This window comes from Hyposmocoma kahamanoa, unplaced genomic scaffold (genome assembly GCF_003589595.1).
Source record: "Hyposmocoma kahamanoa isolate Upper Pololo Valley unplaced genomic scaffold, ASM358959v1 119, whole genome shotgun sequence".
NCBI classification, from domain to species: Eukaryota; Metazoa; Arthropoda; class Insecta; order Lepidoptera; family Cosmopterigidae; genus Hyposmocoma; species Hyposmocoma kahamanoa.
Genome location: NW_020653409.1, coordinates 2642449 through 2657223, shown reverse-complemented (window position 1 = coordinate 2657223; position 14775 = coordinate 2642449). Strand labels below are relative to the sequence as shown.

Genomic DNA, 14775 nt, shown 5'->3' with positions numbered 1-14775 from the left:
CGGAGGCACATTCGGATAGCTTCCATTCTATAATAGGAAAGCGACAACTCTCCTTGATGCAGCGGGTACGCGCAAGTACCAATAATCTCCTGACACTGCGTGTAGTGCCCTCTGATTGGCTGCCAAATAAATATAATATAATTAACGTACCCACTTACCATAATTTAGCCTGTTACTAATTTATTATACATGGATTCAAGTCCGAAATAAATACTTATTATTATTGTTATTTATCACAACATAATTACTCGAATCAAGATGGCAGTCACAGTAAAATATACTTCATAATGTGAGTAGCTCCATTGCCCTATACAACTACCCACATCGTCGACTATTATGATATATTGTATTATCGATAAACTCCACTTACTACGCTACACTAGCTACAAGTTTGACACATATCTGTCAATATTGTGAGAACTGTGTATGGTAAAACCTTTGCCTACCCAAATGGGCGAAAATTAATAAAAAAAGAAGTGAGAACTGTCAAATTATAACCCAACCCAATCGAGTTGTTCGAGGGTTTGTGCAAGAACTAACAAACCTTAGTAACAAATCTGTAGAAACTAGTCGCAATTTGAAATAACGAAACGACATCTTTAATTCATCAAGGGAATTGATGTGTCAAAAAGAAGTTTATCGAAAAGCAATAAGTTTTTTACCTTTTACACTTATTAATTTGCATGAATATGATTCACTGTTCCATGGTGATATATATAAATATGTAGATAAGTCCGAAGTTCGTATTAGATGTATATCTTAGTTTTTTTAAGTGCAAGTCGTGTTAGAAGTAAATTTCCATGTTTTGGGATCATGTATACAGAAACAGGCAGATTATGCAGGAGTTTGAAGATGTAGAGGTGCACAAAACTAGCGTGTCTGTGTTCGTAGCTCTATTCTATCTGGAAATGCTGTATATTTTGATAATGACGCTATCAATTCTCAATAGATTGAATCAAAACTTACTTTCCTAAATTGCTCGATTTAACACTGCATATCAGTTGTAAGTATCTATTGCTATTATGTTTCTGTTAATTTTGGCGTATAGACTATAGTTATAGACGATAACTCTTCAATTTAATTCACAATTTCCCTGTAAAATTAACTTCTTTATTTCAGTACTTATGTGCCTCCATGGCCCAAGTTGGTTGGTCACCAAGCTGATCTGCCAGGCTCGAGAGGGATCTCGGGTTCGATTCCCGGGCCGGGAGAAATATTTGTGTGGCCTACATTTATTTATCTCATGAATTTGGGTGTAATTTGTGGATGTCTATGTGCATGCCCTTGCCATATGGAATACAGAGCTTACCTGTGCGGGGATATGAATGGGTGCAAAATTTGTATATTTGTATTAATTTAATACTATAAACACTCTTTAGTTTGGAAGAGTCTATTCTGCCACATATGATTATAGATTATTATTATTACTTATGAACTTATGGTAACAGGTTTGAACATGTCTGTTAAAACATATTAGGGGTCGAGACAACCTCAAATGACCTTGGGAAAATATATAGCAAAATTGAAGATATTCACTGATTAGTATATGGTGTGGAAACACAATTCCTAAAAATTTACCTAATAAAAACTTACCTTTCAATTTTACAAGAACACTGCTGTATTCATTAGGTACTTTTACTTACAATATACTAATGATTTTTTTTTTATATTAACTGATTAACTGGAACATGTATAAGTAGTATACAATGTGCGTTTTTCAAATTGCTTTAATTTCGTTTGTAAAAAAATAAATTCTGAAATAAAGCCAGTGTCCCTGTCGCTCATCGAGTATATAACCAGAAATAGAGACTAAATGTCATTTACTTGGTACTTGGTACTTGGTGCAACGGGCTGGTATCCGCAACTCGACGACAAAGCGCCTATTTTGCGTGTGGTGGGTGCAGGGTCCTACTCGTGCCACCCAAGCTCCTCCAGGAATCTCAGCAGCCTCCTTGGTTTGCTGAAGACTTCGGGGAGCGACCTTGGCACTCCAAGGTATTTTGCCCTGTAGTTGGCCACGCCGGAGCACTGAAGTAGGATGTGCGCAGCCGTTTCCTCCCCCTCCATGCACGCTCTGCATAGAGGGCTGTCTGTGATACCTAAATTGAAAAGGTGTTTATTATATGGACCATGACCTGTTAGGGCGGCAGTTAGAGTGCGAAGCTCTTGCCTTTTAAGTTTAATTAGTATTCGAGATAGACTGGCATTGAGCGTTGGGAGTGCTTCCCTCGCCTGTCTACAAACCGTAAGGGTGGTCCATGTATTATTATGTGAAGATTTTGTACCTTTGTGTATAGTTGTTCTGGACCATTGGGAGGGGAGGGACACTATCGGTTCTGGTCCTACAGCGTCCGTCTCCGACCCTTTCCTGGCTAGTTCATCTGCTGCATCATAGCCACGTGAGCCGCTATGTCCTTTAATCCACTGAAGAGTTACGTGGTTTTGTATACATACCTCCATGAGTGCTTGATGGCATTGTCATTGTCAAATGTCATTTAATTTGTTTGAAAACTGTTCTGCCATATCATTACTGTGACAACTGCGCTCCAATTGGCTGGCCCTGAATTGAAAACAATTGACTGTCTGATCACTTTCACTGTTCACTTCAAATCAGCCAGTTAACTTAAGCTTTGCTATAATGGACGAAAATGACAAAATGACATTTAATTACCAATGAAATTTGATTCCATTTGTTTTGTAAATTTTTAGATGTTACATATTTTGCTGTTTTTCCCACACCACCGAATAGAACATCACGGCATTGTTATCATGGCAGGGCTTTATTACAATAAATACAGAATATTTTTTGGAATATATGGAGACATACACACAGGTTAGTAGTTAGCCCGTATATTTCAATGCAAACGGGAGTTGATATTTATAAGAGCTGAATCGCTAATGTGTTACCGGGTATATATGGCCCTTATTTCATCTCTATTTCTGGTTATATACTCGATGCTGTCACTCAACCCTAGCAAAATGAACCATATTAGTATGGGAAAACATTGAATTCGAGATAAGGTTGTATTGACTCATAACTCATTAAGTATTAGTTATATTAATTGAGAAGCTTTAGAACAGAAAATGGTAAATTTTCATTCTAATTTCGTCTAGTCTAATTGAAACGTGTTCAAATTCATGCATTTGTAATATATTTTTAACACGGATTTTGCTATTGGTGTTCGGGTTGGATAAAATATTCCTAGAAACCATTGACTTACAAATAAAAAGTCAATTCTAGAAACATACAAAATCTGCTGTTTGGCTTTAAAAAACAAGTCAAAATGTGAACAAGTTTTTGTTTTGTTGCTCCTCAATTATACCACACACAAATTAGCATGTCATTAGCGATCTATCACCCTTTCCACTGTATATATTATTTATGAAAACGGTTCGGCGCAACTGTACATTACTAACACTTGAAATTAATGTGGTGAATAGACTACATAGTTATTAGTCTAATCTTGAAATATTAAGTAAGAAATAAATTGAAAGAAAAAGGTTTCGCTGGTTAGGAATGCTCTGAAGGCATTTGGTTATGTTGTTTTGTATATGTGTGTTTTAAATATTAGATTTATTTTAATCAATTCTATGTAATTAAAATGTTATAAATTACATTTCTAATTGAGGCTATCAGCACAAAACCTGTGGTGTAACCCACATTTGACATTTTTTCTGTGATAGTACTTACAGCCACAATTGCCTCGACATAAAAATCACATGTTGTTAAAATCACATTTTTATAATTGTAAATGTTCAAAATTATATGCCTGAATTTCACGTTTTAAGTTATGTCAATGGCTTTTATTGTGTTACATAAGCAATGCATTAGCTAAATTTAAAGCTCGAAACTCTTGTTATATAATTAAAGCTTAAAATAGAATTTGTAGGCCCTTTTTTAGTAATACAATAAAGATATATATTCATACATTATCATACAAAATTGCGCTTGAAGAGTAAAAAAAGGATTTTGTCCAAAAACGGAGTTACGAGGTTTCAAATTTAACAGACCGTCATTACCCCGAACACCCAGACCAACAGATAAAACCATTTAAGTTAGTTCATTTCGCAAATTGGTTCTAATGGGAAGTTAAACCGAGTCCGGCTCACATAGCACCCACAACGCCAACCTAGGCCACCTAGGTTGTCAGTATTTCTTTAACACATGCATAATTTTAAAATTTCGTAATAGTGCTATTACTTCTTATTAATCACCAGCAGTGTTCTGAGAATGATAGACCGCGACTCGTACGAGCGACTCTACCTCGTCCGCGATGACAAACAGGACATATACATCGATCTACCGCAGCTCCTGCCGCAGCACCAGCTTGACGGCATCCGATACCTTTACAGGCAGTTCAAGAAGGTAATATTTCTTAAATTTATTTATTAACCGACTTCAAAATAATAGTCTCAGTACAGAGTACTAAATAAAACCGACCTTAAAAGTTCGTGGAACTACATCTATTTGCCAAGTTTTATTGAAATCGGTTACCTGAAAGTGCGCGAAACCGGATTCATTCCCTAGTTTGCCACCATTAGAGATGGAACATTTTCTTGAAATTCAAATGGGACCAATACTGAAGGACTAGGGACTAAGGAAAGAAAGAATCATCAAAATCGGTTCACAAATGCGTAACATACATACTAAAAAGAAAAACAGTCAAATTAAGAACGTCCCCCTTGTTTGAAGTCTGTTAAAAAGAAGGAGGTTTTTATTTCGACTGTATTTTTTTGTGTGTCTGTTACGCGATTCCTCCGACATTTGTGGACCGATTTCGATGATTCTTTTTTCTTTGTTGGAAAGGGGCTACAACTGTACTGTGGTCCCAACAGTACCACAGTTCAGGGGGTTCTGCTCCCGTTCTTCGTCCGAAACAATTACTGTCAAAGAATTAATTAAAACTCGAAAATATGTAAAAATGTAGTAAAATCTGTGTTAAAAGGAATTTGGTATTTTCGAAGATAGTTCTCCATAAAAGCCAAAGTTTGACGACACCACACTAACTAGAAATGACTTAGGCTCAACTCTACTGGCGCAGAGTCGAAGCGTCGCGACGCGTCAAGTTTTTCGCCTATAGCATATTCATCTCTATTTTCCCATCATTAAGGTACAAATTTGTGTTATGCAAATATGGAATCGCGCGTCGCCGTGCGTTCCTTGCGCGCAGTGAGGCGTCAGATGCCGACCACACTGATTCGGCCGTCGTCGCGCGACTACCCGCGTCGCCATGCGTTGTAATTGAAAAACAGGACGCGACGCCAGTGTGAGTTGAGCCTAATTGATCATCTAGTAGTAGTCGCAAGCGACTTACGACGATTAAGTGCGACCGCAGTCGCGAAATATCGCCGCCACGCTGCACGAGGCCTTAGTCATTCATAGACCTAGTGTGAGAGAAAACTCTCAATAGTAAATAATCACATGGTATTATATAAAAAAAACCGTGGGACAGATGAAAATCGACACTCCTGGGTGCGGTCGTGTCTCTTATTATGAACATCCGCCACTAGAATGCCTTACAATTACAAATAGGGCAATCTACAGTGATAGATAAACATTATACACCCATTTTGACGCCTTTATATTACAATACTATAATAAAACTTGATTTAAAAAAAATTGTTCCGTGTTTTTAAAATACATCCTCGTCATTAACCCATTTATACGTATAAATCACACACGAGGGGACCAAGCCCACTGTTGGGCACGGGTATCCTCACAGGCAAGGTTTTAAGCTATAGTCCGCCACTCTCCACGCTGGCCTAATACGGGTTGGGGACTTCGCATTTTCCCCGAGTGTTGTGATTCTTCGATTCGAATATTGCATGTACACCTAGAGATAAAATGATCCGTGACATTTCGGACCGTCATTTCTCGGATTCGGAATTGGTGGTCGATTCAAAACCTTACGATAAGTTTGTCGATCAATTCGATTTGATATCGTACGATTTCATTTCATTTATATTCACAACACCCGTACGATTACTCGAACTTCTCGGCCAGCAAAGGCTACCAACGTTATTCAGAACTCAGTTATCGAATGAAAGTGACCGAACGTCCTATTGTTTGCAAAGCAAGAATGTAATATGGAAATCTTTTATTATTTTGAATAAAGTCTGGATTATGTTCCATTTTATTAAGTTATTTTAATGCAATTTAAAGTCTTAAAAATGTACATAAAAGGATTTTCTTCGATATTTCAACCGAAATCGATACACAAACACTCATTTACACACACACGCACACACATACATACACAAACACTCATTTACACACACAAACACTCATTCACACACACTTCATGCATATATCACGGACATGAACTCACACAAAGTAACACATAGGTTAATTTAGTCTTAGTTTATTAAGGTTAATGTAAGAGCAATGTTTAATTATTAATTGTAAAGAAGAGCGATGTTTCCTAACACAGGCCCTATCAAGCTTAAAAGGAAACATCAGCCCCTGAATGATGCCACGTACAGTGAAGCAATGAAATATTTTGAATTTTTTTTTAATCGTTAGATTGGATATCGTTCTCGAATCGAAGGGCGCTTTCCGAGGTCTTCAGAACATTCGAGTTAAACGTTCGATCGGATTATGGACACGATATCGTTATCCAACAGCGCTTATTAATAAATAGATTATAAGAAAAATGAAAATCCTTTTATATACATTTTTAACACTTTAAAAACCTAAAATATAGGAATGTATTAGTCGTACATTAAAATAAACTAATAAAATTGAACAAAATCCAGACTTTATTTAAAATATAAGAGATTTCCATATTACATTCTTGCTTTATAAACAATAGGACGTTCGGTAACTTTCTTTCAATAACAGTGTTCTGAATAACGTTTGTAGCCTTTGCCGGTCGAGAAGTTCGAGTAATCGTACGGGTGTGACGTCATTTCGGTTCGGTTTCGAATACGATCGTGTGATGTTCGATTCGGTTATTGCGAATAAAAATTAAAAGAAATCGTACGATGTCTAATCGAATCGGTTGACAACAGAGTTATCGTAAGATTCGGAATCGACCCCCTGATACTCTTAGTCTTAGGCTGCCAAGGCCTTTCTTAAAATACACATTTAAGTTTAATTTGAATAAAATTTCTTCTATTTACTTTTACAGAGAAACCCAGGAGTGATCCTGAACGACCCATCAGGCTACGGCAAATGCCTCCAAGTGGTACTATTCGTCCACGCCATGCGGCCCACACTGAACAAACCCATTCTCATTCTGTGCGACGACAACGCCGTGCAGAACTGGAAGGAACACTTTGAGATATGGACCAATTGCTTTCATGGTGAGGGAAGAATTTACAATTTTACCCAAACAGTAAACTATATTTCATTTTACTGTCGTGCTAACTGCACATTGTAAAAGCGCGTTCCCATTATGTCGTGACGATAGATAACCGTGCAGTTTAAAGTGTTGTGGCTTGTATATTTAAATGAAGTTGTTCACATTACAACACAATTAACTGTCGTTCACGGCTTTTTTGACGTTACGATGACAGACTGTCGAGACAACGGGAAGAGCTAGAACGACAGTCGTCTGACGATAAATAAAACGTTGGATAAAAACGTGACGACAAATAATCGCAGCTACTATCGTCGTCTAGTTTTATTTATTGTTGTCTGCACGTGTGGTCTCCCCTCTCGGTCCCCGCGCCCTCGGCTGTGCATCAAACGATTCTGTTATACGACAAGGCGGCTGCCGTGAACCGATCAATTGTCGTCACGATCCAGTTCCTTTGAATTGAAAAAGAAATAGTTTTGTCACTTGCACTTCTACGTAAAATACGTGAAACTACAGACTCTATTTGTTTATATGAAATTATATTTAATTGAAATAGGTTTCTTAGTTTTGCCTTTAGCTTCTGTCTGGAGTATACCAATTTGTTTGAATTTACGTGAATAACATATTTATTTATTTATTCATGGAAAACCAACAAAAACATTTAATTAGCAGTAGTAGATCCTTACCTATTTCTGCCACAAAGCAGTAATGTATATGTAATGCGTATTACTGCGTTCCGGTTTACAAGGGTAAGGGTGCTGGTGAAATTACAGGTACATGGGACTTGTCAACTTATGTCTCAGGGTGACGGGCGCAGTGGCAGTGCCCCTCAAATCTTTGCGATTTAAAGCTCTGCGCGGCACTGCAACCGTTATGGACAGGCGTGTATCTTACCATCAGGCGCACGACTTGTTAGTCCCGTCACTTGATATTATAAAATAATAAAAATAAAAACAGGAATAGAAACATAAAGCTATTTACAGGTTTCCACCTATAGTTTCAGACAAATCAAACACGCGTATTAAGCATACGAACATTCATATATCACGACATTAATATAACCCAATACCTGCGCCAACAGTCACAAATTATTCAATAAAATTAAATAGAATGACCGTGAGTTTACGGTTTTGCACATCAACATTACAATTGTATATATCAACATCCAAGTCATGATTGCTCATCGAGTATATAAACCAGAAATAGAGACGAAATGTCATTTAATTTGTTTGAAAACTATTCTGCCTAATCATTACCATGACAACTGCGCGCGCTCTGATTGGCCAGTCCGAATTCGAAACAATTGACGAGTATCGTCAATTGTTTCAATTCAAATTGTCCAGTTTAACTTGAGCTTTGCTGTAATGGACGAAAATTGAAAAATTAAATATTTAATTACCGATGAAATGTGATTCTGTTTGTTTTGTAATTAAATGTTTTGCTGTTTCTCCCACACCACCGAATGGAACAGCCCCCATTGTTACAGATATTATCTTTGTTACAATAGATACAGAAAATTTTTGGAATATACAGAGACTTACACACGGGTCAGTTTGAAAGGGTTGTAACCCTAACTAGCCGTGAACAGGTTCACGGCAATGAAATGGGAAACTTCCGGTCCACAAAATTTATTAAAGAAGTAAAGTTTAACGAAAGGCTGTAACAATATAAAGGTATCCGCTCACGCGATACATGCAGCCGTAGACGCATACCACACCTAGAGGTGATGATTTTATACCGATTTATCGGATATCGAAGTTATAACAGGTAAAAGAACTAATATTAATTGCTATTTCGGTAACTACTCTAGCAAACCATAAAGTTTTTAATGCCTGGGTCTGTCATTTAAAAAAATAAACAACTTCAAAAATACGTCACGAGAATCGTGTGTGTTATTGTTTGGGCTGGTGATTTCGGTGTTTATTTATTGTAAACATACCGTAAGTAGCGTTTTTTAAGTTTACCCTGAATATAAATGTTTATAAACTATACTTTAAGGAGTAATTTCATGGTAAACGTTAGAACCACTCAAACGGAATATTATCATATTTATCCAAGTACACCAAAAATTTCATTAGTGCTTTTTAAGTGCAGGATTTGCGGTGTATTACTGCATTTTATTTGAGATGTTTTTGTTGGTAGTGCGGAGGGTATTTATTTAGCAATGCAGAATAAAAAAAAATATTTATAAAAACTTGTATTTAAACTGAATGCTTTTCTAATTTGCGAAACCAAATAGCCGCCATTTTGCGGTAGGAGGAGCGCATCGCGTGAGCGGATAACAGTATAAAACACTCCCTACACTTTATTATTAAGGCACTTAATCCCTAAATGGGCCGAGAAACTGAATTACAGAAATAGATACATGAAGGGTGTAGACTTATAAATTATTACACATGATTAGCTTATTAACAGCTCTGACTGTTGTGGCGGTCGAGCTGGGAGTGACCGTGGTACGAAAACAAAATGAGAAAGTGAAGGAAGATGAAACAATTCAAATTTAAAATTTAAATACAAGTAAAATAAAAAAAATTATAAGATACAAGAGGAGAGAGGCGATACAAAGAGGTGAGATGACGGTGTAAGGAGGTCACACCGTCACAAGTTGTTGGCGCTGTACTATTTCAGCTTTCTAATTAGTGATTTAAGTGCAAACGAGAGTTGATATTTAAAAGTGTGATATAAGGCCCATTTGCCTGATGAGTTGCCAGGGATGGATGGCCCTTATTTCGTCTCTATTTCTGGTTATATACTCGCTGTGATTGCACAACACACTACCCAAGCTCTTGCTAGCTCTACTTATCGTCGCCTTATTTTCTCAATCTCGTATCATAAAGCACAAAATTACTGAAATGCAAAGAATGGATTGTATATGCAAATTTTGCAGGCTGATTTCATATCAATTTCCTTCATATTCACACATTAGCTTTGGTAAAAAGCTATATTGTTAAAGTAATGCATGCAAATTAACACCCTTGATAAGAAATTTAAAATAAATAGAAAATTTGGCCATGACAGCCATCTCCTGAATAATCTCTCTGTAATATTTGAGAAAGTAAGGCATCGTTTTTACAATTCGCACTTGACCACTAACATAGTATAACCTCAAAAATGGCGTTAAATTATATTTTATCTCAAAATTGCGTTATATTAATAATTTATATACAAAATTTCGCTATATTGATGTGTCATTCATATACGATTTAATTTCAAAGTCATAGGACAATACTGTCGCTTTGAAACTAAATAGGTAATATGAATATAAATTAAAACCATTTTTATATAATACCATGTTAGTTGTCATGTGCGAATTGTTCCTTTTATATTATTCCAGAAGTTGCAGTTCGAACCTCGAATCCATTTGCAAAGAATTCTATCTACATAAACAGCAAGAAAGACGGGGCCTCGTTCTCGCGGCGCACCTGGGGAATGGTGGTGGTGCACGACAATCACATCGCCAAGGAAATGCTGCAGATAAATTTTAACGCCGATTACAAGATTTGGGTCACTTCTATGAATTTAAAGGTGAGGGAAAAAATATATGCCTGATATGATAAAAGAACAGTGGCAGAATTATTGTTAAAACAATTCTTTAGCGTCTTCAAACGTCATAATTACAAGTTTGAATTTTTTTTATTGGTTCACCAACTAGACAAACAAAAACTACAACTAGGAAAGTACAATATTGCCTTAATGCTAAGTGCAACAGTTAATTACAGGTAAACACCGCATGCTATAATTGTAAACTCGTAATGGAAAACAAACATCATGAATGGTTCGCGTTTAAAGAAAATATTAATCTTTAATATTGTAATTTTCACATAATCTTATAATTATGATTTGAATTCAATTAAGTTATGTTTATTACGTGTCACAATTTTTATTTTATAAGAAATATGTAATGTTTGTTGGAATTTAAATAAGACTTTATTTTTTTTATTTTTTTTTTTTTGATAATGTACAGGTAAGGTAAAAAAGACTTATTGCTATGCGTTGGGCAAGGTACCCGGCCCTTAGGTTTCCCAGACAGTCTATTAATTTTTCTGAATAAAATTTTGTACAAATGAAGGGTTTCGACTGCAAAGGCTGTAAATAGGTAGTCGGAACCGAGATCCTGGTGCTTGTTACTTATGCTTTATTATTATTATTATTACATAAAACATCGTTAGAGCGACGGAGTAACCCACTCTAACAATAATAATAGTTATCACTAGTATCAGGCTTCTTACCACGGTATGACTTCTTTTTATAATAAATATCGGGAATATCGGGAAAATAAAAAGAAGTCATACCGTGGTAAGAAACCTGATACTAGTGATAATCATTTAGTGAATAACCACGAAAGTCTTAAAATCTATATAATAATAATAGTGACCTATAGTATACAGGTCCAACCTAGTTTAGGCACCAGTGTTCCACCTCGCAATGTAAATGTACGATGTTCCTTGCTTTAAAAAGTATTGTTAAGGTGGAAAATGACAATTGAAATAATGTTGTATTGTATTGTAATGAAAATACATCAACTTTTCAGGAAGAACTACACAAACTGTCTCTAATTTACCAATGGCTACACCCGAACAGCGAAATAAATCTTGATAACTTCAAAACAGAGCCAAAAGATTACTTAGACATGCTCACTAAATCTCTTCTGCTGGACGCCTATTTGGAAGATTTTCTTATTAGAAGAAATGACTTTTGCCCGCTTTTTGTCAAGCCTCAAGTAAGTTTAACGCAAAGTAAAACCTCGTTTTTCAATACAATTGCTTTAGAAGTAGTACCATTAGTATAATAACACAAGTAGGGTAACTCTATGCAAATGCATTCAAGTTCCGCAACAATGTCTTAGTTCCTATGCTAGGTGGCGCTGTAATAAATAATAATAAATTTGTTTACGTTATTGCTAATCATCGTCAATGTCATAGTAGAGGTCTAATGCTCTGGTTTTTGGGCCAACTTTGATAAATTTGGTTTGGCATTGTGATCACATGATTTTTGAAAACGATTTTCAGTCTTTTTTACAATATTTCAGGTTCATGAAATAATAGAGTCACCAGTGGTGGAATCTACAAAAGTATCGCGTAAAAATAAAGATCCCACCGGGACTAAAGTGAAGAGCACCAAGAAAAGGAGATTAGATAACGAAGTGGCGAACCAGGAAGCTCTAGAACAAAAGGTACCCAGTATTCATAACAACGACACAAACACTTATGATGTGAGCAACGAAATGTTTAACTTTACTAATAACACTGAAGGTAATTTTTGCAAAGGTACAATGAAATATATACATGACAACAATTTACCTGAAAACGCATTTAAAACTGAAGATACTGAAGAATCGTTTACCTTAGAATTTCAAAATGCAGTTAATGAATTAGTTCAAGCAGATAACGCTTCTCAACATGAAGGTAACACAAATAATTCTGAAATGAATGTGATAATTAATGAAGTGAATGATAATATCACAAATTTAAATTATAGCCAAAGTGATACGCAAAAGTTAAGCAATAGTGATGAATTTGATATACCAATGATTGAAGTTAATGCAGTTGTTCCTATACAAACTTTAAAAGATGGAATAAGAGACAATACATCTACGATTAAAATAAATACCTCCGCGAAGAGTGACAAAATGAAATATGTAGATGTATCTATCGACAGTGGAAAAGTAAAAAACCACGTCGAAGAATGTTCAAATAATAAACAAAAGTCTAATAACGTGTCCGATACCACAGAATCGGACGATGAATTGAAGGTTCCAGAAACTGTCAAAGTAGATGAAGATATTAGTATTGTACATTGCAAACCTGGAGACAATAATGCAAACAACAAAAATGCAACAAAAACTGAAGATTCGAATGTTCCAGAAGCAAAAAGCGAAGAAAGTGATGACGTAGAAAGAAAACTGTTAGAATTAGAAAAGCAAGTATTGGATCAGTTTAAGGGGTCATTGTTGGACAGAATGTTGTAATTATAACGTGAAATTAGGTTAATGATATGTTTATGAACGTTAACTAAACTAACGGATAACTCACGTATTTAAGTCGAATTTTTGCTCGACATGTTTTGAACCAGTCTGTGGTTCTTAGTCATGCGATTCCGCGGCGGTAACTCGACCGAAACTGCGCGCCAAAGCCCTGACAGCCCGGTCACTCAGTACGGCTGCGGGTGCAGGCGGCGGCGGCGGCGGCGGCGGCGGCGAGGAACTACCCTCGTTTGTTTTATTTTTATTAAAGTCGTACGCAAGATTGCACACTACACTAACAACGTCACTTTCTAAAATCTCATCCACACTAACCAAAGACGCAGTACCTATATGTCTGAGACTCATGGTGGTTTTCTATAATCTGTCTTTTTTAAGATGGAGTAAAACGACATTTGCAGGGTTGCCTGCTTTCGTAAAATTTGAAATGGTCATGTAGTAGTTATCGACAGTTTTATTGATAGATTGTGAATGTAGGACGAATTTTGTCAAAAATGATTGAATTGTGACTGATTACTAATTGCATTACTGTATTATTTATTCTTATTTTGACAGTTGGTATATTATCAAAATCATTTTTTATATACACACATTTTAATAACGACACGTATCTTAAACTAAAATGATTTTTTAAAATATGTCTCCTATTTGCATTTTTAATACACATACTTCTAAATTTAATGTATGCATTAATGAATTTTCAAAAATCAACAATTCAAATGAGCCTGTGCCCAACAGTTGGACGTATAATGGTTCGATGATGAATCAAATTAAACAATTTCGCCTATTTACTTCATCAGCGAAAGCAACGTTCTGTTGACAGAATATTTATCGACTGCAATCGCTAGTTGCTCACAAGCGGGCAACACTTGCGTAATGAACGGTCATTTTACTCCGTCTTCAATAAAGGCAGACTTTAATTAAAAATGCTTATGAATCAAGTTCTTGGGTTTTCGCGATTGTTACACATAGGAAATGAAACTATTAATCAAACTATTAATATCCGGAATTAAATCGCGGGAAAATTGTTTTTTTCAAACAAACCAACATTTCGGGCCCTTTACAGGTCACATGAGAATTTAATTTTTTTATTTTTTATTATGTCGTCATTGGATATCGAAAACGGTGTTTTGCAACAAAATTGTGCTTAGTAAAATACTTAAATCGTGAAAAGCAGGGGATTACGCTATTTTACGATAATTATAATGCTATTTAAAATAGTAAATTTGCACGACATTATGTTAACATAATGACTGTGAACTGGCATTAGGTACTATCTCAATTTTGACAACATTACAGGTGAAGAAAAAAATTGCTTGCGTCATTTATATAGCATTTGGTTTATTAAATAAAAACACGTAGTTTTTAAATATTTTTATTACACATGTACGTATTTTTATTTAATAAACCAGATAAATGATTTTATTCTTCATCCCGTAAAGTTGTCAAAATTGAGATAGTACCGATTACCAGTACACAGTCGATAAGTCATAT

At 35.7% G+C, this 14775-nt stretch overlaps 1 protein-coding gene across 1 annotated transcript; it reads left to right on the top strand.

The window, feature by feature from the left end:
- The first annotated feature begins 737 nt into the window (after positions 1-737).
- Positions 738-14541, top strand: LOC113240052. The gene is made up of 6 exons (XM_026477259.1): positions 738-1003; positions 4219-4366; positions 7131-7305; positions 10636-10826; positions 11833-12021; positions 12331-14541. The coding sequence occupies exons 2-6, from the start codon at positions 4232-4234 to the stop codon at positions 13267-13269; spliced, it is 1629 nt and encodes a 542-aa protein (XP_026333044.1). The 5' UTR covers positions 738-1003; positions 4219-4231; the 3' UTR covers positions 13270-14541.
- The last annotated feature ends 234 nt before the right edge of the window (positions 14542-14775 follow it).

Bases quoted from the DNA above. Each gene is read 5' to 3' on its own strand.
- LOC113240052 (XM_026477259.1), top strand. From the start codon at position 4,232: ATGATAGACCGCGACTCGTACGAGCGACTCTACCTCGTCCGCGATGAC. The intron at 4,367-7,130 runs GTAATATTTCTT...TTACTTTTACAG, and splicing joins TTTACAGGCAGTTCAAGAAG to AGAAACCCAGGAGTGATCCT. The intron at 10,827-11,832 runs GTGAGGGAAAAA...TCAACTTTTCAG, and splicing joins TCACTTCTATGAATTTAAAG to GAAGAACTACACAAACTGTC.